This window comes from Mesoplodon mirus (genome assembly GCF_964341445.2).
Source record: "Mesoplodon mirus genome assembly, chromosome: 11".
Classification (NCBI taxonomy): Eukaryota; Metazoa; Chordata; class Mammalia; order Artiodactyla; family Ziphiidae; genus Mesoplodon; species Mesoplodon mirus.
The window spans coordinates 57,946,207-57,971,570 of record NC_138987.1 but is presented as its reverse complement, the minus strand read 5'-3'; the positions used below and the strand labels follow the sequence as shown (position 1 = coordinate 57,971,570).

The 25,364-nt window shown below is 57.3% G+C and overlaps 1 protein-coding gene across 10 annotated transcripts; it reads right to left on the bottom strand.

Moving 5' to 3' along the window:
• Positions 1–2,941: 2,941 nt before the first annotated feature.
• Positions 2,942–24,086, bottom strand: NR4A1 (nuclear receptor subfamily 4 group A member 1). Of its 10 annotated transcripts, XM_082635751.1 has the most exons (9): positions 23,280–23,847; positions 19,604–19,723; positions 17,532–17,638; positions 7,048–7,925; positions 6,113–6,242; positions 5,655–5,806; positions 5,111–5,313; positions 4,846–5,024; positions 2,942–3,758 (listed from the first exon to the last, which is right to left on the bottom strand). In XM_082635751.1, exons 4-9 carry the CDS (start codon positions 7,921–7,923, stop codon positions 3,502–3,504), a joined length of 1,797 nt encoding a protein of 598 aa, XP_082491877.1. In that variant the 5' UTR covers positions 7,924–7,925; positions 17,532–17,638; positions 19,604–19,723; positions 23,280–23,847; the 3' UTR covers positions 2,942–3,501. The 10 variants fall into 10 exon arrangements, with proteins under 10 accessions (XP_082491877.1, XP_082491872.1, XP_082491874.1 ...); XM_082635746.1 differs by lacking the exons at positions 17,532–17,638; positions 23,280–23,847 and adding an exon at positions 23,948–24,086 and having other exon boundaries at positions 19,604–19,777; XM_082635748.1 differs by lacking the exons at positions 17,532–17,638; positions 23,280–23,847 and adding an exon at positions 23,948–24,086.
• Between the last annotated feature and the right edge of the window lie 1,278 nt (positions 24,087–25,364).

Here is a 25,364-nt window from a genome sequence, read left to right as displayed (position 1 = left end):
ACTGGGGAGGGGGCCAGGGCCTCTGGGCACAGGGCCCTGCGTGGGTGGGGTGTGGGGAGACAGGGAGGTACGCTTCCTGGGTCTCCTGTGAGGACAAACAACGGGATTTGAGACCTTGGAAAATCCCGCCTGGGATTCCAGGCCCTGCCGGCGTCACTGCCTTTTGACTATTGTCCCCGAAGGAAACGGCCCAGCCCCCGGGCCGCAAGGACAGAGCGGCCATTGTGAGGGCCCACCAGGCTCAATGCCCCCTTGTTCGCCCTCCTGGCCCCTAGCAAGACTCAGAGGCCAGTTCTTCCAGTTGGTTGGAAAGAAAAGGCCTGCCTGCAGGCTCCAGCCCTTGGGCGGGGCAGGGTGGGGCAGGGTTGGAGAAATCAGCCCCCCACCCCCTACCCCAATCGCCAGAGTCCTGGAAAGGAGCCACCATCCATGGAGCTTCTTTCATTTACAAGGACAGGGAGACCTAGTGGCTAGGTAGTTAGACCCATGCAGCTCAGCCACTTAGAAGTCAAGTGACCTTGGGAAAGTCATTTCCTTTCCTCTGAAATGAATTCTCCTCTTTGGTAAAAACGATAGCTATTATTTATTGGGTGCCTGCTACATGGCAGGCACTGTTGGAAACACTTTGTATATATTCATTCGTGTAATCACTATTAGCAACTTTGTGAAATAGGTACAACTAATTTCCCCATTTATAGATGAAAACACTGAGGCACAGAAAGGTAAAGTGACTTGCCCAAAATTGCACAGCTAGGAAGAGCTGGAGCCAAGATTTAAAGCCGGGGAGTCTGGTTCTGGAGTCCTCGCTCCTTACCCCTCTGCTGTGTTGCACGCTTTCCTTACAGTGTGGTACCGAGGGCTAGAAATAACAAATATCATATGAAAAGAACTTGGTGGATGATAAAACATAGTATGTGGTAGCTACTGTCATCACTATGGGGCCTAGATACCTATAGGGACCAAGATTCTCCACTGCCCCGGCCCATTCCCGACCCCTGGCCCCTCCTCAAACACCTTTTGCCTTCCCCAGGGGCCTGCCCTGTGCTCCACATCTGTCTTTGCCAAAGAGTGATTCAAAGGGAGAGGGACTCAGTCCAGCCACAGCTGGTGGGGGACTTCCCAGCAAGCTCTGCTCCTAACCAGAGTACTGCCACCAGACTCACCTTCGCGTGGAACAGACGGGAAACCAAGGCTCAGTGAGGAAGAGGGACTTCTCAGAGAGCAGTGTGGAGCTGGGGGCTGAGAACAGAAGCAGATCTCCCAACAGCCCCACCCCTAGCCCCGCCTTGCCAGGTGCTGGTGCTGTGACACAGGCTCACTCAGGAGCTCTGGCAGGGGTGTGCCAGGGATACACGCTTGGAAGTCCACACACTGCTGGCCGTGGCAGTCATCACGCACAGGGCCCAGGACTCCCCAGCCCACCCCACATGGACCCTTCAGAACAGAACCTGAGCGAGGGCAGGTGGCTGGGGACTACTTGGGTAACCTGCAGATGGGCTGGAGCACCAGGGAAGGCCCTTGATTCGGTCCTACTGCAGAGCAGAGCCCTATTTTGTTCGACTTCCATCCAGCAGGGGCTGCCCTCATCCAGCCAGTTCCTAGGGGCTGTGGAGGTAGAGGTTCAGGGGTCCTGGGCCAAGGGCCCTCCTGGGTCATGAGGCTGGAAGGGCACTGAGAGCAGGGAAAGGGGCCAGACCCCACGTGGCTACCTTGGGCCTCGGGTTAGGGTCAGGCTATGTTCATGTTTATCAAAAGAGTGGCCTCCAGGCCTCCAGCCTCACAGACACCTGGGTGCTGGGTAAAAGTAGAGCTCCATGAGCCCCACTCCGTCAAATCCGAGACTTTGGGGTAGAGCCTAGGAATTTGTTTTGTTTTGCTTTTTTAAAGAATCAATTTTATTTATTTTTGGTTGCACTGGGTCTTTGTTGCTGTGCAGGCTTTCTCTAGTTGCGGCAAGAGTGGGTTACTCTTCCTTGCAGTGCGCAGGCTTCTCATTGTGGTGGCTTCTCTTGTTGCGGAGCACGGGCTCTAGGCACGAGGGCTTCAGTAGTTGTGGCACGTGGGCTCAGTAGTTGTGGCACGCAGGCTCAGTAGTCGTGACGCACGGGCTTAGTTGCTCCGCAGCATGTGGGATCTCCCCCGAGCAGGGATCGAACCCGTGTTCCCTGCATCGGCAGGCAGATTCTTAACCACTGCGCCACCAGGGAAGTCCCTAGGAATTTGCATTTTAAGCCAGCTAAGCATCTGATGGGCTTGGGGGATGGAGAACCTATGTGGGGGTATTTGGGCACAGGTAGGGACCTCAGAACAGTTTTCTTGCCAAGAGGGTGCTAAACAGATGTATATGTATGACTGATTCACTTTGTTATAAAGCAGAAACTAATAAAAAAAAAAACTGTAAAAAAAAAAAAAAAAAGAGGGTGCTAGACCCATGGGGAGAAATATTGAAAATGGGGATGGGAAAAAAAACTTATACTGAGTAATGATAGCTGCTATCACCATCCTGAGCTGCCTTGTACCCAGCCCTATGGTGAGCACCACACCCACACTCCCGCAATCCCAGCAGCCAGGTGAGGTGGGGAATGCCCTCCTCCCTGCGTTACAGATGTGGAAGCCGAATCAAAGGCCATCACCCCAGGTTAGGAACTTACAGCCAAAGCCGGTGCTCTTATCCCTGGATGAATCAGCCTCCAGGTGCAGGCCCCATCCACGAGCCAGGCCTGTTTCCCAGAGGCTTTCTCCGTGTCCGAAACTAGTCTCAGTGCTTTGCATAATAACCCCATGAAGCAGCTGTGATTATTTCCACCTTTTACAAATGAGTAAACTGAGGCCAGTAAGCTCAGGTTGGTAACATCCAAGATTTATGGGTGCCACCCCTGCCTCTCATGCCATTTTGGGGATGGGTGGTATGGGGGGAGGGTGTCAGAGACAGGATCCTAGCTTCAGCTAGATGTCTATTTTTTATTCAATATATTAAATATATTAATCAGAAAAGTCACATACTATAAATCCAGGAAAATACACAAATATAAATGTCAGAATCTGTCACTTGTCTTCCTCCTAGAGTGAGTCTATGTACACGTGGAAGGAGGGCGGGAAAAGACAGCAAGTAGGAGGAGGCTGGTGGGGGCCCGTCCCTCCCTCCCAAACCCCACTCCCACATCAACCTCTTCCTTCCTGTATTTACAGCAGCATTCGGCTTATTTACAGCATGGCGGTGTGTGTGTTAAAAACGGTTTTATCTTACAAAAACATGAAGACCAGGGCTGGGCTGCAGGGTAAGACAAATAGTAAGGGTCACCCTTGTGAATGCATCCCCCTCCCCCAGGGCATGAACTCCCTGCCGACCTCCCAGAGCAGGTGGCGGGGAGGGGCGGCCAGTCTGCAGCTCAGGCCCAGGCTGAGGGGTGGTGCTCCAGGGGTCCGTGGGCCGTGGGCTAAAGGCACGTGGGGTGGCGTATGAGCGTGCGCACAGAGTGCACGCGTGTTCCCGGGCTGGGGTCAGAAGGGCAGCGTGTCCATAAAGATCTTCTCGACGATGGGCGGAGGGGGCACCAAGTCCTCCAGCTTGAGGTAGAAGATGCGCTGCAGGCCCTGGGTGCACAGGGTCCGCAGCTCGGGCAGCTTGCCCAGCAGGCGTGACAGGCAGCTGGCCGGCTGAGGCTCGCCTGCCTCGGCCGAGACGTGCTCCTTCAGGCAGCTGGCGATGCGGTTCTGCAGCTCCTCTACCCTGCAAGGCTCCTGCAGCCCGTGCCGGTCTGCGGGGAAGGTGCAGGATTAGCTGCACAGCTGAGGAGCAGACACCCCTCTCCCCTGCAGACCCGGCCTCTCCCAGGTCTCTGGAACGGCCGCCAGTGACCGGGCTCCACAGCCCTCTGCACTGTGCAAAAGCACAGGAGCCCATTTCTGAGCCCCAGCAGAAGCCTAGCAAGGCAGCAACGCTCATTATCCTCATCTTCCAAGTGACAAAGTGAGGCCCAGAGAGGTTAAATGACTTGCCTAAGGTCGCAAAAAGGAAATAAAACCCTCGCAGGTTTTCTGACGAGGCCAGTGTTGCTTTTTGGTTTTTGGTTTTTTTCCCCCCAGACTGTTTGTGAGAAACCCTGGGTTTGAGCAGCAGTGTTTCAGAGGCCACCTCCAGGGAAAGCAGGCCTCAAAACCCACCACACTCCCTCTGCAGCCTAGAGTGCCTCAGATTTTGTCCTACAGTTTTTTGCCCTATGTAGCTTTGTGAAATTTCAGTTAAAAAAATTAAGAGAAAAAGAGGTGGGGTCAGATTCTGGTGCTTTAAAAAATAAAGAGACCCGAAAACCTCCGCATTTAATGCCAAAAACTCCATCCTGCATAATTATATTTACATAAAGTATATAACAAGCACAGCTAATCTGTGCTATTAGCAGTCCGGGTGGCAGCCACCCTTGGGGGAACTGATGACCGGAAGGGGGCACGAGGATGGGTTCTGGGGTCCCGGTCACGTCTGTTTCTTGATCTAGGTGCTCTTTATGTGCACATGCTCCGTTTGTAAAAACTTCCTGTGTGCAACACGATTAAGATGTTAAAAACAAACCCAAACTTTAGGCCACACGTGACACCTACACGAGCAGGATCTTCGGTCCTCTGGGATAACTCACAGGCTGGCTTGGTTTGCAGTCAGCCACGGTTGGGCCTGAACCCTGGCTCTGCCACCTGCCAGCTGCATTGCCCTGAGCCATGCTTACCCCTCTCTGCATCTAATCACACTCGCTCCACAAGGTGGGGGCTCAGGAAGTGCCAGATGCCCGCCCATCCAGGGCCAGGCCCTCAAGCCCTCCCCGTCTCCCCAGGTCTGTGGAACTAGCCACCCACCTGTGATAAGGACAAGCGCAGAGAGGCAGGCAAAGGCAGGGACGTCAACGACCAAGCTGTGCAGGGAGCGCGAGAAGGCCAGGATGCTGTCGATCCAGTCCCCGAAGCCGCGGGCACACTGCAGCCGGTGCAGCACCAGGCCCGAGCAGAAGATGAGCTTCCCCTCAGCCGGCTTAGACCTGGTGGGCAGGGATACAGACACTAGTGAGAGGGGCTTGAGGGCAGGGCGGCAGGGCGAGGGGTGAGCAGACAGCTGGAAGCTCACCGGTAGGCCAGGCGGAGGATGAAGAGCTCCAGGAAGGCCGACTCCAGCAGCAAGTCCTGGTCCCCGGGGGACAGCTCGGCGAAGCCGGGAATCTTCTCAGCCCACTTGCGGATAACCTCCAGGGAACCCGAAAGCAGGTCGTAGAACTGCTGCACGTCCTCAGCATCCTCCTTCCCGAAGTGGGGCAGCACCAGCTCCTGGAACTAGGAAGCGGCCTGGCTGGGTCAGACCCCAGGAAAAGCCCCGCACCGAGGCCGCCACATACAGCCACGTCGTGCCCTCCCTCGGATGCCAGATCCCGGGGGTGAGAGTGGAGCTGAGATTCCGCCCACACTTGCTTGCCAACTCTCACACGTTAACCCAGGGCCACGGCTGCTGGAAGGAGCACGTTTTTCTAATTGGCCACTGCCCAAAGGGGTACATTTTCCCATCTGGTCAGCCTGGAGGGGCCTCCTCTCTTTTCAATTTGTGGAACCGGGGGTTGGTGTGGGGGGCTTTTCTAATGTGCAGGAAAGCACTGAATGTCGGGTGGGCGGGGCCTCACCTTGGAGTAGTCCAGTTTGGAAGTGCTGGGCCCTGAGTCCAGGTGTGCCCGGACCAGGGAGGTGAGGAGATTCGCAGGGGAGGCATCCGGGGGCTGCTTGGGCTTTGAAGGGAGCCGACCCCGCCGCCCCTTCAGGCTGTCTGTCCGGACAACTGCAGAGAAATGGGCAGGGGTGAGCAAGGGAGGAAGGGACCCAGGGAAGGGACTCTCAGCCCAAGCCGTGCACAGCAGTGCTGGGCAGCAACCCCAAGTCCAAGGACCTAGAGCCCCCGAGACCCAGGGAACTCTGCAGGGACTTCCCCCGCCACAAGGCAGGCAGATGGACCAGAGATCGGGGAGGAAGTAGGGCCCAGGCATGCCCTTCCCTGCGGCCACCAGAACAAATGTCTGGGGGACTCTGCCGGCCCCACCCCACTCAGGCCCGCCTCTGTCCCACTGGGCCTGTGCCAGCCACCCACCTTCCTTCACCATGCCCACAGCCAGGCACTTCTGGAAGCGACAGAACTGGCAGCGGTTTCGCCGTCTCTTGTCCACAGGGCAGTCCTTGTTAGCCAGGCAGATGTACTTGGCATTTTTCTGCACTGTGCGCTGGGCAGAGGGGGGGCAACACGGAACAGGCTGTCAGAGTGTGGGGATGGGGGGAGCCCAGGGGAGGGAAGTGTCCAGATCCTACTGCCATTGCAGACAAAAGCGCTCTCTGTTCACAGCTATTTTTCTAACATTTGGGTGGCAGGGGAGGGAGAGATTGATGGGTGGGGGAAGGAAGAGAAAGTCTTGGGGACACTGGGGGAGGGTTCGGCCTCACCCTCAGGACACAAGGTTAGGGGCTCGGGGCTCCCCAGCAGCCGGTACTTCTTAACATGCCTGCGTCCGCCTGCCCCTTCCTTGGGGCAGACATGAGAGGGCTGAGGAGGGGCTGGGGGTGGGGACGGGAAGCGAAGCAAGCACCCAGCACTGGGACAAACACACAGCCTGTTCCCAAGTCCGCCCCCAGCCCTCAAGCACCAAGCCCTCTTCTCAGATGCTTTCATCTTGTGCCAGGAACACGAGTGCCTGGGGCCCCCCTTCCCACCAGGACCTTGAGTGGGGGGAGGCCAGGCAGAGGAAAGCGAGAGGCTGGCCACTGAACTTCCCCTCGTGGGTACTCCTGCAGCCTGCACCCTCTGCCCAGCTCTCACCCCTCCCTCCATATCTCTACAGCCCCAGTCCCAGCATGAAAAGGTCCCAGCTCCCTGCTCCCAGGACAGTGGCCCACCTGGCAGGCCTGCCCTCTTCTTAAAGAGCAGAACGTGTTGGGAGGAGAACCCAAGGGAAGCCACCACAGACCCCGCTGGGGTGAGAGAGCAGCCTGTCCCACCTCTCATAAAAAGCTGCCCCCCGGGCAGCGCAGTACCTTGAAGAAGCCCTTGCAGCCCTCGCAGGTGCGGACACCATAATGCTGGCAAGAGGCGTTGTCCCCACACACAGCACAGCGGCCCTCGCTTCCACCCGGAGCCCCACTCCGGGCCTTGGCTGAGGTCACGGGCGCATCCACCATCCCCAAGCCATCAAGGTGTGAAGAAGCGGGCACCAGGCCTGGGAACGCTGTTGGCATGGAATAGCTCTCTCCCTCCCCCAGCTGGTGGGCAGCCTGCGAGGGGAACAGCTTCAGGGGGCTTTGGGCCAGGCTGGGACTGGGGCCGGTGGGAGGGCTGAAGGAAAAGAAGGTCAGTGGCTGGGGGGGCCCAGAAGCCTTGGGCAGCTGCTCTGTCCATGCCCGCATGCCTTCATAAGTCTGGCTGGGCGAGAAGGGGCCGAAGGAGCCATCCCAGGGAGAAAGCTGGGGCGGCTGGAAGCTGGGCGTGGACGGTGATGGGGCTGAGCAGGGACTGCCATAGTAGTCAGAGCCGCTGGAGGACAGGGTCTCGTCGAGAGGGCCGCTCAGGGTGCCAGGGTAGCAGCCGTACACCTGGAAGTCCTCAAACTTGAACGAAGCAGAGGCAGGGGAGGTGGCTGACGATGAAGATGTGGAGGAGGCTGAGGAGGAGGCCGAGGAGCACGGCTGGGCTGTTCCCGGCAGCTGGTAGAAGAAGGTGTCAAACTCCCCTGTGTAGCCATCCATGAAGGTGCTGAAGCTGGGCAAGGCAGTGGGGACGGTGGGGGCCGCCTCAGGGCTGGCCAGGTCCATGGTGGGCTTGCTGAGCTCGGGGGTCAGGGGGTCGCTTGTCAGGTGGTCACAGGGTCCTGGGCTTGGTGCTGGTGTCCCATACTGGGCTTGGATACAGGGCATCTCTGGAGAAGGAAGAGACCAAAGGGTGGGGAGGGGGGGAGTCAGTGAGAGAAGCCTGAGGCCTGATCTCTAAGTATAGGCCCCTGAGTTGCCAGGTGGCAGGAATCCCAGCCAGACATGGGACACGAGGCGTTAGGGCCACAGCCCACCATAGAACCCAGGAATCCTGGCTCCCGGCCAGAGCACCATCTCGACCTCCATGTCACAAAGCCCCTGGGCAAAGGCCCAGCAAGAGTGGGCTCAAGTCGGAAGGCCAGCCACACCCCAGGCAGGCTGGGAACCCTAGGGAAGGCATCCAGCCAGCATTTCTCTGATGGAACAGGGGAAAGCTGTGTTCCTCCAGCCCCCCGCCCCTCCCTTACTGGGTAAGGCATGGGTGGGGGCTGGGAGAAGAGTGGGTGGGAGAGGCAGCCAGGCAAAGCCTGAGCCCAGTCCCGGGAGCAGATACGTTGTTCCTCCAACCTGGCACTTCTGGGAATATTCTCAGGCATGGCCCAGCCTCTCCCAAACCCCCTCTCCTCCTCCCCACACAGTGCCAGTGCCTGGGCTGAAGGACATCCTGCAAATGGAAAAGGAGCTGGGAGTGAAGGCCCAGCTGCCTACGAAAGCAGCCTAAGCAGCAGTGAGGCTGTGCCCCTCCATCCCCCCCCCCCACCCTACGTACTGAGCAAAGGCTGCAGATCCCACGCGCACCCCAATCCTGCCATCTGGGGACAGGCACTCACTCTACACTGCCCGGGATGCTCCCAGAAGCAAAGAGAAAGAGAGCCCAGCCTCCTTACCCAGTCCCCAGCTCCCCAAGGGATCAGGTAACCTGGCTCCAGACTTTTAAAGGCTGTATGCTGGAAGGGGGAGCATGAGGGAGAAAGCAGCCCCTGGACTTCCAGGAGAAGTCCTGAAGAGGAATTCCTCTGCTACCCCCAAAGCATTTCCCCCTGTTATTTTTATGAGAGCACTCAGAGTCCAGGAGACTTGAGGTGGCTATGCAGGGAAGAGGAGGAGCCTGCTGGTGAGTGACGGAAACCTGGGTCCCTCCACTAAAGACTTCTGTGCCCTGAAGAAACCAGCAGCTCAGGCAAAGGGGGTCACACCCTGCCCCAAACCTGAGGAGTCTGAAGGAGCAGAGAGAGCATCATTCAGGGGGGATCCCTAAGTTCGCAGACAAGTCAAAAACTAACGCAGAGGAGGCTCCGGAACAGTTCCCCATCCCACCTCCTGGCTGGGGGATCTCTGGGACCCTGGCCTCATCAGTCAGGGAGGGAGGCTGGGTAAGAAAGCAAGCTGAAACAAAGAGTGCCATAGTCAAGGGGGACAGCAGGAGGGGGCAAAGGCTGGCATCACCTCCCGGCCAAGAGCTCAGGGAGTCCTCTGGTTCTAGCCTTTCTCCCACCTCCTTGGGCCCTGGACAGGGCAGCTCCACCCCTGACCTGACACTCCCACAACCAACCCAGACAACAGAGCCCCCAGAAACTCGGGCCCCACCCACCCAGTGGCACCCGTCCAGAGGCACTGAGCACCTGCAAGAGATAAGGGTGGCCACGTCTGCCTGTGCTACCGCAGCCTGGGGAGGGATGGGTTTGGGTGGAGGAAAAGAGGCAGCAGCTACACAGGGCTGGGCTGGGTGTTCCAGCCTCATTCAGATCCCGTTTCTCCACGTGGACGTCCCACATCCGGATCAACCCCCACCAAACTCCCCCCACTCCTGCTTTCATGCAGGTACTTAATGACACAAGATATGGACCTACATCTAGCCCTTGGCGGAAGCACAGGGAGAAGGAAGAGGCGGGGTTGAAGAAGGGAGCAAGGAGAATCCAGCTTCAGGCGGGTCCTGGCAACAGTGTGGTTCACACCTGTTGTGCTAGACAACCCTCAGGCTGCACCTACCTGTAAGATCCAACAGACCGAGGCGGGAGTGCGGCAGGAGTGGTGTCCTCTAGGTGGCACCACACCAGAGACTGCAACATTAGCAACTGCCCACCAAGGACCCCGAAGGATGACGCTTTCCACCTCTCCCTCCCTCCCTCCCTCTCTTTCTCTCTCACACACACACAGACACAGATCCAAGCTACAGTAAAAACAACCTTCCCTACGCTTCCAGAGACCCTGCTCCTGCCGGTGAGAAGACTCCTTTATTCCAACACTCAGCAGCACCCGCTGCACAGTTCAGCCAATGCTGACCTCAACAATCTAGCCCTCTCCTAAGATAATTCAGGCAGAAACTTCCAGCTGGGGATCACCACAAACTAAGCCACAGCTTCTGAAGTGTTAACAAAACAACTAACAACTAACGATTGGGGTGCGAGCTGACAAGCTGGGAAGAAGGAGACCCTTTTGGAAATTCAATGCTGGTAGGAGTCAGATACATCCCAGCAGCCCAAGCTCTGTGCACCTTCTCCCCCAACGCACACCGTACTGAGACCCCAACCAGCAACTAAGTCCCAGGCGCCCTGTGCCCACTAAAGGACCCTGGGAGACTGAACTCTAGCCAGTCTCCTACTGAACAGGTCCTCATTGCTGGCGCCAACCTAACCCTCTGTGGCTTCCACCTTGCACAGACATCCCCCCCCGCCCCCCGACACACACACACACACACACACACACACACACAAACACAAACACCCCCCCCCCCGCTCAGTAAACTCCAGTCCGATCTGAGTACTCATCCCTGGGTCCTCATCCCGTTCCAACCGCTAACCCCCAACGCCAGAGCTGCATCCTACCCCCGCCCTCCTTCATGCTGACCCTAAAACACCCTTTCTGCCCGCGCGAACACGCATCTCCTTCATGCAGCAACCCCCCCAACCCAAAACAGAGCTCTGTGGAGATGCACGCTTCCCGGGGGGTCACCTACCCGGCTGGCTCCTGCTCCCCCTGCCCAGGACCGGCGCCCCAAGTCGCAGCCCGGTCCCGCGTGCGTTCCCGCGGTCCTGCACACTCCCCTAACTTTCGCAGCCTCCACCACTGGGACTCCCAGCCGCGCCGGACCCTGCTCTTAAGCGCTCCGTGACGCACGGGGAGGGGCGGGGGCGCCACTGACGCACGCGGCCCGGCGAGCTTTGGCCATACAAGGGCGCGGGGGGCGGCGCGGTTCCGGCGGGAGGCGGCCAGGGGGAGGCACGGGGACGGGGAGCCCGAGGGGGCGGGGCGAGAGGGGGGGCCTGGAATGTCTGCGCGCGTGACGCACGCGGGGTTCCATTGACGCAGGGAGCGCGGATTGTTTGATCTATAAATAGTCCCCTCTCGCCCTCTGCGCCAGCTAAAAATAGCAGCTCGCGGACTCGCGAGGCTCCTCTGGCCGGACCCAGCACCGGCCCGGGGCCCCTGGAGCCGATATAAGCAGCCCGAGGGCCAGAGCCCGAGAAAAGGGTGCTCTAGCGCCGTGGCTGCGGGGCTTCCCCGGACGAGGAGCTCCTCACCCTCCGGCTGCTCCCGGGAGCCACGAACGCGCCCGGCTCCGCTTTTGCACCCTCCCCAGCCCTTCCAGCGGGCCCGGGGTGCCCACTGCCCTCTTGTGCGGCCCGGGGAAGGCCTAGGGCTGGGGCGGGCAACTCAGGGACGCACCCCGGGGAACCTGCGCCGCCCACCTCAGCCCAAGGCGCTGCCACTGCACTTGACCCTTCTTCCCCAGCGGAGTCTCGGGCTGATCAGTGACACACACACACACTCATTCCCTCCCCCCAATTTCTCACGCAAAGTACCTTCCGGAGGGCAGGGATTCGCCAAGCCCAAGACAGGCCAACTGGCTGTGCTTCACAGCTGAAGTTGATTTCTCACCACTACCCTCCCCAGTCCCTGACAGGGTGAAAGCACTCTAGTTGGGAAATTACAGAATTTCAGAACCGGGTGGAGCCTGAGAAATCTTTTCGAATCTGTGCCGACTCTTCCCCATTTTATAAATAAACAGGCTCAGAAAAATAATGGCACTTGCTCAAGGTCACAGAGCAAGGTGGTGGCACACTGGGGTGGAACCTGACTACATCTCTAGGGGATCCCTTCACACCCTCCGCTGTCCATGATGAAGGAGTTCCCACCTGCAGCCTTCCCGGGAGCCCTCCCCTCCTAGGTGGGAGAGGAAGGAAGAAAAGGCTAATATTTAGAAGAAGAGAGCCCTCCCCACACCCCTCCCCCTCTCCCCTCTCCACACTGAGCTTGCGCCCACGGACCCCACTCTGGCCTCCCCTGGTCACCCAAGAGCACTTTCCTCTACCCTTGAGGCACTTCGTGCTCCTCACTTCCACTCTCACCTCCGTCTCAGGTTTCCCACAGCCTGCTCTCCAGCCCCCACTTCTGTCCACTCAAAGGTCCCACCAGCACCTCAAACGTCACCCGTTCCAGACAGAGCTTGCCGTCTCTGCACTCCCTGCCTGCCCCCCATCTCTGCTCCTGATGCCCCACATGCTACTTTTCACTTTTTCCTGAAATTCTATTTTGGAACTTCTCTTGGATCCTCCGTTCCTATTGCCAGCCAGAGCCCATGCCTCACTGGTGCCTGAAGGCAGCAGACCAGCTGATTGAGGCCAGCGACTTCCCCTTCTCCTTGCCCACATCCATTAAGAAACTGCCCCTTCACCAGCTTGCCTCCTCTTTCCAAACCCTACTGTCCACCACGGATGGAGCAGTCTTCATGTCACACCAGCATCATTCAGTGATCCGGTCAGAACCTAGCACAGCTCCCCCACTGCAGCACACAGTCTCAACATGGACCAGTCTTCAGAGAGCTCTGGCCTTTGCTAAAACATCTTCCAAAGACGCTTCACGGCCACCTGCGTGAAGGTGAAGTGTGGGCAGGATGATGTTTAGCCAAAGTTTTGTTTTTCTTTGTCTTGGGCTTTTGCAGAAGATATTACTTGGATGAAAAGGATTCCACAGCTTAAAACTGGTTTGAAACCACTAATATAATTCATGTCTTCCCATTTTGCAGATTCGGACCCAAGGGCTCCCGGAAGAGCTGCACCTTGCTCAGAAGCACAAGCAAGTCCGGGCTGGTGAAACTAACCCAGCTGGGTCACAGGCTGGTTTCCCCACCTAGCACCCCCAAGCCCAGCAGGGCCTTCCTCGGAAAATAAAAACAATTCTGTTAGCAAAAGATGATTAGCCAGGCCAGTGTTCTTCCCAGGTCAATGTTCTTCCCTCCGAAACTCATCAGCACAAGAAAAAGTATATTAGCTGCAGCCTTAATGGCTCTTTGAAAGCTGACCTAGCCTTGAGCCCTAGCACCCCCTTTTTTTCTCCACCACTTTACATCTGTAAAGAGCAACACAGACCATCCCCTACCTTCCCATGGGGAGGCCCACCCAGGAGCCCCAGGGAACTCAAGTGTGGTGAGGAGCTGTCCAGGTTCCCAGTCTAAATCTCCACACCTCAGCATCCAGCCTCCAGATTTGTGCCTGCAGCCCAGGCCCCATCTCCGTGGGAGGTTGCAGGTTTGGAGGTTGCAGTCTTGCTGCCCCAAAGGCAGAGGGTGGAAGAGACAACAGCAGCCGCCACCTGGCCATGCTTGTGGAGGTGGGGGATGCTGGGGGCTTGGAACACACTACACTCTGAAAATAAGTAAATAAGGAGAAAAAGGCAGTCCCTCTGTAGGAACACACCCAGGGAGCACCTAGCCTAAGACAGAGAGGGGAGAGGCGAGAGGGGCTTGGGGACCTCAGGCTTCATCCCTGCTGGCCAGATGCCCTCCAGGGAGGGTGGCTGGGGCTCTGAGGTGGAATCTGGCCAAGGTGGAACTCTTGAAAAGGCATAACTGATGCAGACTTTGGGAGACCTAGAGCATAAGCTGGTCGAAGACTGGACGGAGACTCCAAGGGACCCCACTAAGCCCAACCTTTAAGAGCAAGTCAGAGTGAACAGCTCATTGTGGGGTAGGTAAGGGTTGGTAAGAGACAGGTAATGATGGCAGAGGTATCCAAAACTAGAGGTTAGGACCAGGAGGTAAGGCAGGGCCATGATAACACAGGAAGGGCAGGGAAAGATGCTGTGCTGGAGACGAGACAGCTGCCCAAGGTCAGGCTCGCACAGCACAGCACAGCCCACCAATCTACCCTCACCACCCCCAGGATCCCTGCTGCCCCAGTATAAAGACCTTGGGCTAAACCTTCCCACCATCCACTGGGCACATTGTTCCTCTTCCTTCTATTCTAATCCTGCTGATCCTCTAAGACTTCAGCTCATAACAGCCTCCTGGACCAGCCTAACTCTTAATAATAAGTACCTTCTCACTGGAGGGTTTGGGGGTAGGGGGAGTGAGGAATACCAGTGAAGGGTCAGACCTCGGCTTAGGGCACTTCACATGGATTCTTCCACTTAACCCTCTCCCTAACCTGCTACGTTTGGCATTACCACCTACATTTTATAAATGAGGAGGTGGAGGCTTAGGGGCCAGGAATCAGACTCCCCTAACTCCCAGTTCTGTGCTAGACCCACTGCCCTCAACTCTGAACTCCAGAGCTGTGGCTTCTGGCCCCAGGAGCCTTGATTCTTACAAGTGCACCACAGAGCTGGTACGCACAAGGCCTATAAACTGAAAACAGCAGTGCCTATGAGGGCATCTTTGGGGGTACTGGAAGCATCCCAGTTCCTAGTCTGAACGATGGTCACCTGGGTGTGTTCAGTATGGAAAAGTAATCACACTGTATATACTCTTAAGATTTCACGTCTATGATTTGTATGTTTTTTTGTATGTATGTTATACTTTCAGAAATAAAAGTTCATTTACAAAAATAGCCACACCTAAATGGGAGAGACATATTTATTCAAATGGATGCAGATGCTGCTGGAATTTACTGAAATCACAGAGGAAACAGTGGCTGTTTCTCGTTATGTTATTTGTCCTATCAACACATACTTAAGAGCACAGCTACGGTTAGGAGAGGCTGCAGCATCTGACGTTAGAAAGGGCTCCTCTCGCAGTATGTTTTCTGAACCACTCAGCTCGGGCCTGGCCCCTGCTAGTCAAATCTTGTGGGGCTCGGGGGCTCTCGTGCTCAGGCCATCCCTCCCCCGACAACCAATGTGTGAACTTGAGGGCAAGGCCCTGTCTCTCCCACCTTGGCAGGAGGCCCCTTCATGCATCCTCAACAGTAAGTAGCCCAGGGCAGGCCGCAAATGGGCAGCCAAAGTACACCATCGTCCCCCCGCCAAGACGGTGGGTAAATAGGAGATGGAGGAAGTGGAACTGCACAGCCCCTTTCCCACGCTGCCACGCCCACCTCAGGCTGGCCCCTGCCCCTGCTAAGCAAAGGGCAGGAACTTGCCCTACTTTCACCAAGACCATCCTCACCCATGGGCCTCCGCACCCTTCCCACAGGGTAGGCAGACGGAGTGAGCTTTGCCTCCTCCCCCCCAACCCCCACCCCAGCTTCCCCACCTTAGCCCCAGGACCTATCTCCAGGCCTGGCCCGGCCACTTCCTCTTCCTGCCCTGGCAGCAGCAGGGGGATTTGTGCGGTGGGCAGGGAAGCTCTGCCTACTGCCCCAGGGGCCTTCCACGGACAGCTCTGGGAACTGGGGATGTAGGGGCAGGCCCAGGTCTGATCTTCTGGCCCTTGTCCAGGCCCTGCCACGACCACATGTGTCGTTACCTCCTGGGAAACAGGCTCCCAAGGACACGGGCAGGTCAGCCGCCGCCCTCCACTTCTCACCCCAGCCCCCAGCAGAGGCAAAAGATAAAGGAACTCTCAGAGGCATCTTTGACCTGGAGCCAGCAAGCCTGGTGTGTGACCCGGGGCCATTCCCTTGCCCTCTTCGGGACCGTTTCCTCATCTGCCCAATGCTGACAACATCGCTAGTCCCGGTGCTGTTAGAATTCAAGTCACTAACGGAAGGGGGAGGCTCACAGTGAAATGGGAGCACTGTCTGGGGGCTGGGGCTCTAGGGACCTGCAGCAGGATCCTAAGGCAGGCACAGAAAGGAGACACCAGAGCTGTCACCTCGACTGGGGAGCCAGCACCCTCCTTCTTCAAGAACCAGAGATAAATAGTACCCCCATCCCCACCTCTCCCTCGCCAGGGCTGCGGGAAAGGAAATGAGAGTATGCCCAGAGATGTGGCTCCACCCGGCACCAGGAAAATTCCAGACTGTATGCAGCAAGTGCTCAATTGATACTCTGAAGAAAGCTGGTTAATTGAGCAGGTCAGACCTCTCTCCACAGAGGTCATTTTCAGTCCAGTGATTTCTCAACCCCCAGCCCACTATCAGGCCAGAAGGAATCAACATACAACATAAAGGAACAAGATCAGACTTCAGGAAGAACATCCAGACAGAGCTGGAAAACACAGACAAGATCATGGAGTTCCTCTGGGAAGAGTCGACCCACGCCTCATTTGTAGCCTCCTCAAATCTCCTTCCATGGGCTTCCCTGGTGACGCAGTGGTTAAGAATCGCCTGCCAACGCAGGGGACATGGGTTCAAGCCCTGCTCCGGGAAGATCCCACAAGCCGCAGAGCAACTAAGCCCGTGCGCCACAACTACTGAGCCTGTGCTCGAGAGCCTGTAAGCCACAACTACTGAGCCCACGTGCCACACTACTGAAGCCCGTGCGCCTAGAGCCCGCAACAAGAGAAGCCACGGCAATGAGAAGCCCGTGCACCGCAACCCAAAGTAGCCCCTGCTCGCCGCAACTAGAGAAAAGCCCGGGCGCAGCAACGGAGACCCAACGCAGCCAAAAAAAAAAATCTCCTTCCATGCCCCTCAGTCTGCTCAGCTCCTGGCCAGCTCTTCTCTCCCCCACCCTAGGGGGGGCTCCCACCACCTTGCACAACATCAACAGCCCACCAAATTCTCCTGTCCCTGCCCAAGGTCTCCACCCAGCCTCCTTGGGCAGAATTTCAAATTCCAAAATAAAAACCCTCTGATAACAAGGCCCAGCCGGAAAGACTGATGCATTTTCCTATTGTTAAAGTATTTTTAGTCACAGGCTCTGGATTCGTTTAAAGACTCACGTTCAGAAAGGGAAAATTTTTTTTTCAAGAACCCAGAAGGAGAGCACACAGCCTCCCACGTAACGAGCTCCGCTTATTCCACGCCGGCCCAAGCCCCTGGCCCGGCTCCCGGGGAGCGTGTTTGTGGCAAGCCGGTTGGCGGACTTGCCAAGCCTAGCTCCAGTCCTGCTTCTCAGGCACCATACCAGGCGGGAAGCCAGGCAAGGAGGGCGGGGCAGGGGCCGAGGGCTCAGGGACGTCAGTCCACAAGTTCAGACCCCAAGTCCCAACCAGCTGGGGGGCCAGAGACCCTACTCAGGGACAAGTGCTGAGGTACCTGACTGACACCCAGCTCACTCCAGCGTCCCTCCCCAGCCTGAGCAGACCAGTGTTGTCCAGGCCGGGTCAACAGGACAGGAGGATGGAAGACCCTGGTGCAAATCTCTGAGGAAGGAGACAGATGGCATCACCTATTTCCTCGTCTCCTGGTTCTCAACCGCAAAGTGGTCCAAAGTCGTCCAAGTGCCATCAAGCCTTTACTCTCATTCCTTGGGAGGGTCAGCCACCCTTGCTTCCTCCTCCGCCCCTCCCCCTCTCGAGGCCAAAGAAACCACAATGAGGACAGTCACAATGGAAAAAGATCCAAACAGCCCAGCCCCTGTGCCTCGGTTTCCCCATTCCTAAGACTCACCAGCTTCCTCCACACGATCTGCTTTGATTCTCTAAGGTCCTGGACAACTGCACCAAGGGAGAATCCCGGGGTTGGCTAGGGACTCTTCCCGGTGGCCTCAAGAAGCCCTGTGGGAAGAGACGTGACCGCCCAGTCAGCCCGTCCTGCCGACCGAGGCTGTGCACCGGCTGAGTGGCCTCAGGACATGGAGCGGCCTCCAAGCCAGCATGTCCTCCTCTGTTTATATAGCTGAAACCAGAGCTGGCCTCTGGGGAGAGGGGGAGCTGCCTCAGGGCCCTCTTGGCTGAGGTCTGACTTTGGCCCAGGTCAGCAAGAGCCTAAAATAGTCAGCTGACGGGAGCCCTGGCATGAGCGTGACCCTGGGCCCATGCCCGGGCCTGGCAGACAGGTGCCCACGTCACAGGACCAGCAGCTCTAGCACTCATGGAGCCCCCGCTGGCAGCCCTTACGGTGGCCTTGGCAGCACCTCTGGCATGGGAATTCCACCCAATCACCACCCTCACCCAGACAACGGATTGACCGCAAGGAATTCTGACCCCAGGAGCCACTGGGTACCCAGAGGTAAGGCTAGGCGCTCAGCAGGCCGCGTCTGACCTGAGGGCAGAAGTGGAGGCTGAGCGGAGGGAAAGACACCCGGCCGCTGCTGTCATCTTCACTCACGTGCTTCCCGAGTCCAGATGTCCAGCTGACCAGGGACACCTGCCCCTTCCACTTACAGTAATTCCTCTCCCTGCCCCAGCCCGAGGTTGGTGGCACAGTGCCTGCTGCCAGCAAGAGGCCAGGTGCGTACCCAGCGCAGCCCCCGGAACACGAGGCCCTGCTTCCCAGGGCTTTCCCTCCTTCCCTCCAGGCTTGGAGGGCTGGGCAGCCCATCCCCCCCATCCCAGCCACCTCTCTGGGACTCTCTGCACCTCGAACCCCAACTCCACAAGAGGCAACAGAGTTTGGGGGTCCAGGGGGGGATACTGAGCCAGCTCCTGCTTCATCTGGGGATCTCTCAAGGCCTGAAGGGGGTGTTGCTCAGAGATGACCCTCGTTTCTGGGGAAGGAAGAAGGGAATAGCAGGGTCCCTGTCCAGGGCACCAAGCTGAACTCCAGCTCTCTCAGGTAAACACGGTGACCAGGACTATGTGCCCTTGACCCCGCCCCAGTATCTCAAGTCCCTAAGGAAAGGCCTGGTGGAAATCCATTTCCAAACTCCACCCCTCACCCACAGATTAGCTTGTGTCTTCTCTGGGGGCATCTTCAGGCAAGGAAGGTGTGTCCTCCACCAGCTGAGCAGGCCACTGGGCTTGCCCAGAAGCCAGAAGACCTGGATTCTGAGCTTGGGTCTACATGTCCTCAATGTAGGACCTTGAAGAGTGCCTTTTCCCCTCTCTAACTCAGTTTCTTCATCCATAAGAAGAGGAGGGAAGCTAGACAGCCAAGGATTTCTCTGGCCATGGCCACAAGTCTGAGACTTTCCCTCTCAGGATGTTGGATGAATAGTGAAGGGTCTGACCCTGCCCTTGGTCAGCAAGATCCTCCCCATTCACAGAGCCACCTCCCCATACCAGACCCCACAGGACCTACAGGCCCACCACAGAAGTGGGCAGTCATCGCCCTTTCAGGGAGGCAATGGGTGGTCCAAGTTTCCCTTCATGCACTCCCCTGGTACAGTGTCTACACCCTAGGAACAAGGCAGCTTCCCATCCCCCAGGTCTGCCCCGCTATACTCCCAGCCTGGCCTTGAGCTACACAACCCCACCCCATCAGCTTCCTGGAACAAGGCACTTGCTGCCCCGGGAGCAGCTGTCATCCCCGACAACCCCGTGACACCCAGGCCCAGAGCCCCCCAGTCTGTCCTGCTAAGAAAGTCAGGCTTCCCCCCTTCCCTGCCCCCGCGTCACCCCCACCACTGAAGAAATCAGATCTCCCCATGCTGAGCAGCACCTCGCCCACCACCTCTGCAGGGCTTCCCCCTCCATCCCCCAAACCACATCCGCTTCAGGCAGCTCCACACCCACCTCAGTCCCCCAGCCACCTGCTCAAGGGCCCCGGGGGTGTACAAAGGGCAACAGCAGGGCACTCACCACTCTGGATGGACCAACAGACCTTGAACAACACTCGACCATCCCTCGGGCCTTCAGGGCCTGGCAGAAGGCGCCAACACCAGGGAGGGGCTGGGGCTGGCTTCTGTCCAAGGTGGAGGCCTACAGAGGGAGAGTCCACGCGAGAGAGGAGAAACCAGCCAGCAGGACCATTCCCTGGAGACAGCACAGCCAGAAAACACAGGAGTGGGAACAGAAGCAGGACCCGGGCCATGAAGGGGGACAAGGCAGCCCAAGGACCTCCGTGAGCTGGGCGTCAGAGGCTGGGGGCCCACACCGCAAGCAAACAGCACTTGGGAACGTGGGGTGTAGCTAGGAGCTGCCGACAGCGTCTGGGGCATCTCAGGGCCCTGGAGACACAGCTCCTCAGCCTCACACCCCACTCCTGGGGGGAGGGGGGTACTTCAATCCAGCTTTCAGCTCCCTGATGTGTACAAAAGGGCATGTTGTAGGCAGAGAAAAGGGAGCTTTTGTGAGGACAGAGCAGAATACCCCTCTCTCCTTTAAGGGGCTCCAACTTGGCCCCCAAAGCCTCAGAGGCTGCAGAGCAAGGGCTCCATGCCCCCATCTCTAGGCAGCCCAGCCTTCTGATCCGAGCCATGGGGACTCTCAGGAAATCCTCTCTGAAGGGATTCCAGTCACAAAACTGGAAGGTCCAGCTTGGGGTAGAGTGGTTAAGAGCATGGATGCTGCATCCCTGTTGCCTGGGTTCAGATCCTGGCTCCATCACTTGTAACCTTAGGCAAGTTACATAACTTCTCTGTTACTCATCTGTGAAAATGAGAATCTGTGGGACTTCCCTTGTGGCACAGTGGTTAAGAATCCGCCTGCTAATGCAGGGGACACGGGTTCAAGCCCTGGTCCGGGAAGATCCCACATATCGCAAAGCAGCTAAGTCCGTGCGCCACAACTACTGAGGCTGCGCTCCAGAAGCTGTGAGCCACAACTACTGAGCCCACATGCTGCAACTACTGAAGTTCGTGTGTAGAGCCCGTGCTCTGCTACAAGAGAAGCCACCGCAATGAGCAGCCTGTGCACCGCAACAAAGAGTAGCCCGCGCTCGCTGCGACTAGAGAAAGCCCGCGTGCAGCAACAAAGACCCAATGCAGCCAAAAATAAATAATAAATAAATAAATAAATCTAAAAAAAAAAAAGAGAGAATCTGTAATTGATATCTCTAAAATTAACAACCATACAGTTACCAGCAGGCTTAAAATGAGCTCATATGTGTAAAGGACTTAAAACAGTGCTGGATACACATAGGTGCTATCATTATTAGGAGAAACTGAATGAAGACACATAAAAGCTAACCCCAGACCCTGGTTCCTATTCCAAGCCACTTCTGGGCACCTGGCCTCTACTTCCAGAGCCACCTGTGTGTGCCACCCCTCCAGCCTCTTCAAGCTCTCCCGCCAACCCTGCTGGTGCCAAAGCCTTCAGCCAGGGCAACGCAGACCCCACTTCTCTCCTTCCCTTTTCCTACCCTTACTCAGCCCTCTCCTCTCTTGACTGGGCCCCAAGGTGAGGGCAGGACCAGCCAAGGCGTGATCTTCCCTGGTTATCAGGATGCCCTTAAGGCCAATGAGATCTGGGAAAAGAGAAGTAGATGCTTCCATGGTGGCAGGTAGAGGGAGTGAGGAGGAGGGGGTCCCAGAGGGTAGGTGACGGACTCCACCCTCCTAACCTCTGTCCCAGGGTCCACAGGCTTAGGGGAGTTCCTCTGGCCCGTGGTACCCAGATTCTCCTCTTACAGAGCTATTAGCACCCCGATATCCCTGTGGGTATAATGGGGAGCAGGGCATGAAGAAGGGGAAGGCGGTCTGGATCATCTGGAGGGAGTCCAACCCCAAACAGAAGGCAAAACCAGGCTGCAAACCTGGCCCAGCCCACAGCCTACACCTGCTTCCCAGAATGGCCCTGTCATCTTCCCGTACCCCAGAAACGGTCTGCGGTCATGCCCTAGCCTCCCCCCATCCCCGACCCCCACCAACCTTCCCTTCTCTCCCTTCCAGCCCACAGCTGAGGACAAAGGGTAGGGAGGGCCAAACACCTCTTACCACAGTCAGGCCCAACCTGAGTGCCCGGGAAGACCCTGTATCTGAGAACGGGGGTCAGAGTCGGGGATCCAGTTGGTGCCCAGAAAGTGATCCATAACATCTTAGCGCAGGCATCTGATCCCATCTCCTGCCCCCCATCAAAATGCCATCCTCAACAGTCATTCCACAAGCATTTACTGAGGGCCTACTCTGAGCCAGACAGTGAGCCTCAAACAGTGGGAGATCCAAGAAGCAGCAAATCAAGATCCCTGGGCCCCAGGAGGTTACAATGCAGGAATGAATCAAGATGGTTACAATCAGCACTGTGCAAAGGACAAACCAGGGGCTGAGTGGGCTTGGAGGAGGAGGAGAAAGTGATTCCCCCCCAAAGGAAGTGGAAGCCTCAGGCCAGACTTCAGCACCCAGCTCCTGCTCCCCTTCCTTGCTGCACTCCAGCCCCATGGGCTTTCTTTCCCCCACTCAGAGCCTCTGGCACTGGCTGTCCCCTCTGCCAGGAAAGTCACTGCCTGCAATGTCGGTATGGCTAGCGCCTTCTCATCAATCAGGTTTCCATTCCCATTTCACCTCCACTCCCACCCCGCCACATGAACCTATTTTTATCATCGCCATAGAACTAATGCTGTGCGTTTGTTTACGTGTCTGTCTCAATTGCTGCAGAGTTCAGTCTCCAAACCAGAGCTCAGTACTAATAGGTGCTCAGTTAAGTATTTGTGGAATGCGGGAGAGGGGGACTCAGACGTGCCTGCATCAGGAAGGGTTTAGGAGGAGGGTCAGCCAGTCACTTGGAAGGAGGCAGGGAGAACACTGCAGCTAAGGAGCTGTCCCTTCCATTTGGGGGCAGACCCAAACTCCAAGGGTTCTCTCTTATGTTGAGCCACAACTGACACTGATCCCCCAGCCCTGGATCCCAGCCCTGCATGAACCCACCTGAAACCTCCTTCTCCTCCCTCCTATCAACTGAGCCTTTTCTTATCTGAACTCCTTGCAACAGGACATGAATGACAGACCCTCTGCAGCCCTGGTGGCTTCCTGATGGCATAAACTCTGCATTGGCCAATGTCCCCACCCAGAAATGGGCATATTACTATTATCAACAATAACAACAGCAGCTAATATTTGTTGAACACCATATGCTAAATATATCACTAAGCACCTTACACTCCTGTTCTCATTTTGGCCTCACAACACTGTGAGAAAAGCATTATTCTTATTATGAACATTTTAACAAGGAGGAAACTAAGGCACAGAAATGTTAAGCAACCTGCTCAAGGTCACACAGCTAGGAAGTGACAAAGCTAGGATTAGAACCCAGGGAGCCCAACCAGGGAGCCCAGGGCCAGGCATCCCCCTTCCCTCCTTGGACCTGCTTAGTGGGCACAGAGCAATTTGACAGCCAACACCGGAGAGCCAGTGGGAAGCTCCAAGGGCCTGGGTTGCTGGGTTGAACCTCTCAGCTAATTTTCTTAACTCCAGCACAGGCCTCAACATTCCTAATCAGTCTCATTCATCCTGTTACACTTGGTCCATCCTTCTGCCTGGCTGCCATTGCTTGGAATCTTGGCTTTACCGTACTATACATTTGTCATTGTCATTCCTCTCACCTCTAGGTCACTACAAAGAGTCGGCTGGCTTCCCTTTCAAGTCTTCATCCAATTCACTTGGTGTGGGTCTAAGACCAAGCCTGAAGTCACCACTGAAGCCTCCTACTACATCAGCACACTTTGGGCATAACTATTCTCAATCCACCTACCTCTGCCCAGCCTTCCTTTTCCCAGCACACCCCTAATACTAGCCCCCAACCCAAATTATTACTCCACTGGAAACCACTGGAGATGGCACCTCTGCAGCATTTCTAATCCCAGGTCCGCTCCTGACTCCACGAGACCCTCTCCAGGCTCGGCTTCTCGGCTCAATCCCACGAAGGGGTTGCACCGGGCAACTCTGGTCCCTCCCGGCTCGGCATCCTGGCAGCCGAGCTCCCTAACTCCTGGAAGCCAGCGGGGAAATGGAAGGAATTCCTCCGGCCTGGCCACCTCCAGCGCCCCTCGCGGGCCAAACCCCACCCTTGGCGGGCTGGGGCGAGAAAGCGCTGGCCGCCACACTCGGGGGCTGACTCGGATGTAGCCGGTTCCGCCGGGAATCCAGTCCCTGCCCCCACGCCCCTCCGGTCTCCAAGCGGGACTCCCGGCGCGGCCCCGACCCTCGCCACGCACCCGCGCAGATCCTACCCTTCCCGGGGCCCCCGGAGCCCCCTCCCCGGCCCCCTCACCTTGCCCGTCTCGCCTGGCTCGCCTCTCCGCCCCCGCCTTCCGGGGTCGCGCCCCCGCGGGCGGGGAGCGGCTCGGCAGCGTAGGAGCCCCCATGGCCGGGCGGCCGGGGGTCGCGGGCGCCGCGCGGGGGACCCCACTGTTCCGCCGCCGCTGCCTCGCGCTCCTGCCGCCGCGCCGCCACGGCCCCGCGCCCCCGCCCCCGGGGACCCCCCCGCCCCCCAGTTCCGGCCGCGACCGCGCCCCCCACCCCCGCAGCCGCCAGCGCCGCCGCCCCAGCCCCGGGCTCGCCTCCCACGGCGGGCGGGCGGGCGGGGACAGTGACGCGCGCACATTGACGTCTCCGGAATCCCGGCTGCGTGGCCGACGCAGCCTCATCAATGGGGCTAAAAATAGCGGCGCCCGGAATAGCCGCAAGGGCCTGGCCCCGCCCCGCGGGCCCCCCTCCCCAACCCTCGCCGCACACCCTGTTACATAATCCGCCCGCCTGTGGCCTGGGTGGGGGAGCTGTTTTTCAGGTGAGGCGTCTGCGGCCTTGCTAACATCTTCCCAGGCAGCGAACCTGGAGCTGACTTATAAATAAATTTACCCGGGGGCTTCCCCGAGGAAGAGGTGGAAAAAGTGAGGCCCAGAGAGGCTCAGCAGCGGCCCAAAGTCACACAGCAATTAGGCTGCTTTGAGAAACCAGGACCGGGGCCCTCTGAGCCCTGGACACCCCCACCAGCATCACTTGGCCTACATGCCACCACAAGGGCAAGGAGCCCAGCCAACAGGGTGTCCAGCGTTCACACAAGAAGGCAGCTTAGAGAAAGAAGACTTCTGGGAAGGTGAAATTTCTCCTGGAGAGAAGCATTCCCAGAGGCAGCTGGTCCCATACTACTGTGTGACCTAGGGCAAGTCACTTCACCTCTCTGAGCCTCAGTTTTCTTACCTATAAAATGAGGATGATGAACTTCCCTGTTGTCCAGGGGTTAAGACTCTGCGATTCCACTGCAGGGGGCACGGGTTTCATGCCTGGTCAGGGAACTAAGATCCCACATGCCGCACAGCGCAGCCAATCAATCAATCAAAATGAGGATGATAATAGTATCCACCTTTTCCAGTTATCAGGAGTCAGGAGAATTGAACAACTGTGGAGGTGCCTTGTATACAGTAGTTACTCATAGTTACTTTCTCCTCCTTGCTTTCCTCTAGGAACCTGACTTCCCCAATCCACAGGAGTGCTTAGTGAAAGAAATACACAGAGGCACACCACAGTGGCCAGGAAGCCCTGAGTGGTCCACCGCCTTCTGACCATATTCTTCTCCCCAGTAAGAACATGCCTGGGAGTGAGAGCGCCTGGAGGGTTTCTCCCTCCCACCTGACTGGAACACTCTTTGGGAATGGAAGAACTGTATTTGTCTTGAGCAAACAAATCCT

What these genes read in the sequence shown, in the direction of transcription:
- NR4A1 (XM_082635746.1), bottom strand. Translation starts at nt 24,041, where the DNA reads ATGGGGGCTCCTACGCTGCCGAGCCGCTCCCCGCCCGCGGGGGCGCGA. An exon ending in TGTGGGCATGGTGAAGGAAG is followed by an intron (nt 5,807 to 6,112) that starts GTGGGTGGCTGG and finishes ATTTCTCTGCAG; the next exon opens with TTGTCCGGACAGACAGCCTG. An exon ending in TGCGCTTGTCCTTATCACAG is followed by an intron (nt 3,759 to 4,845) that starts GTGGGTGGCTAG and finishes CCTTCCCCGCAG; the next exon opens with ACCGGCACGGGCTGCAGGAG.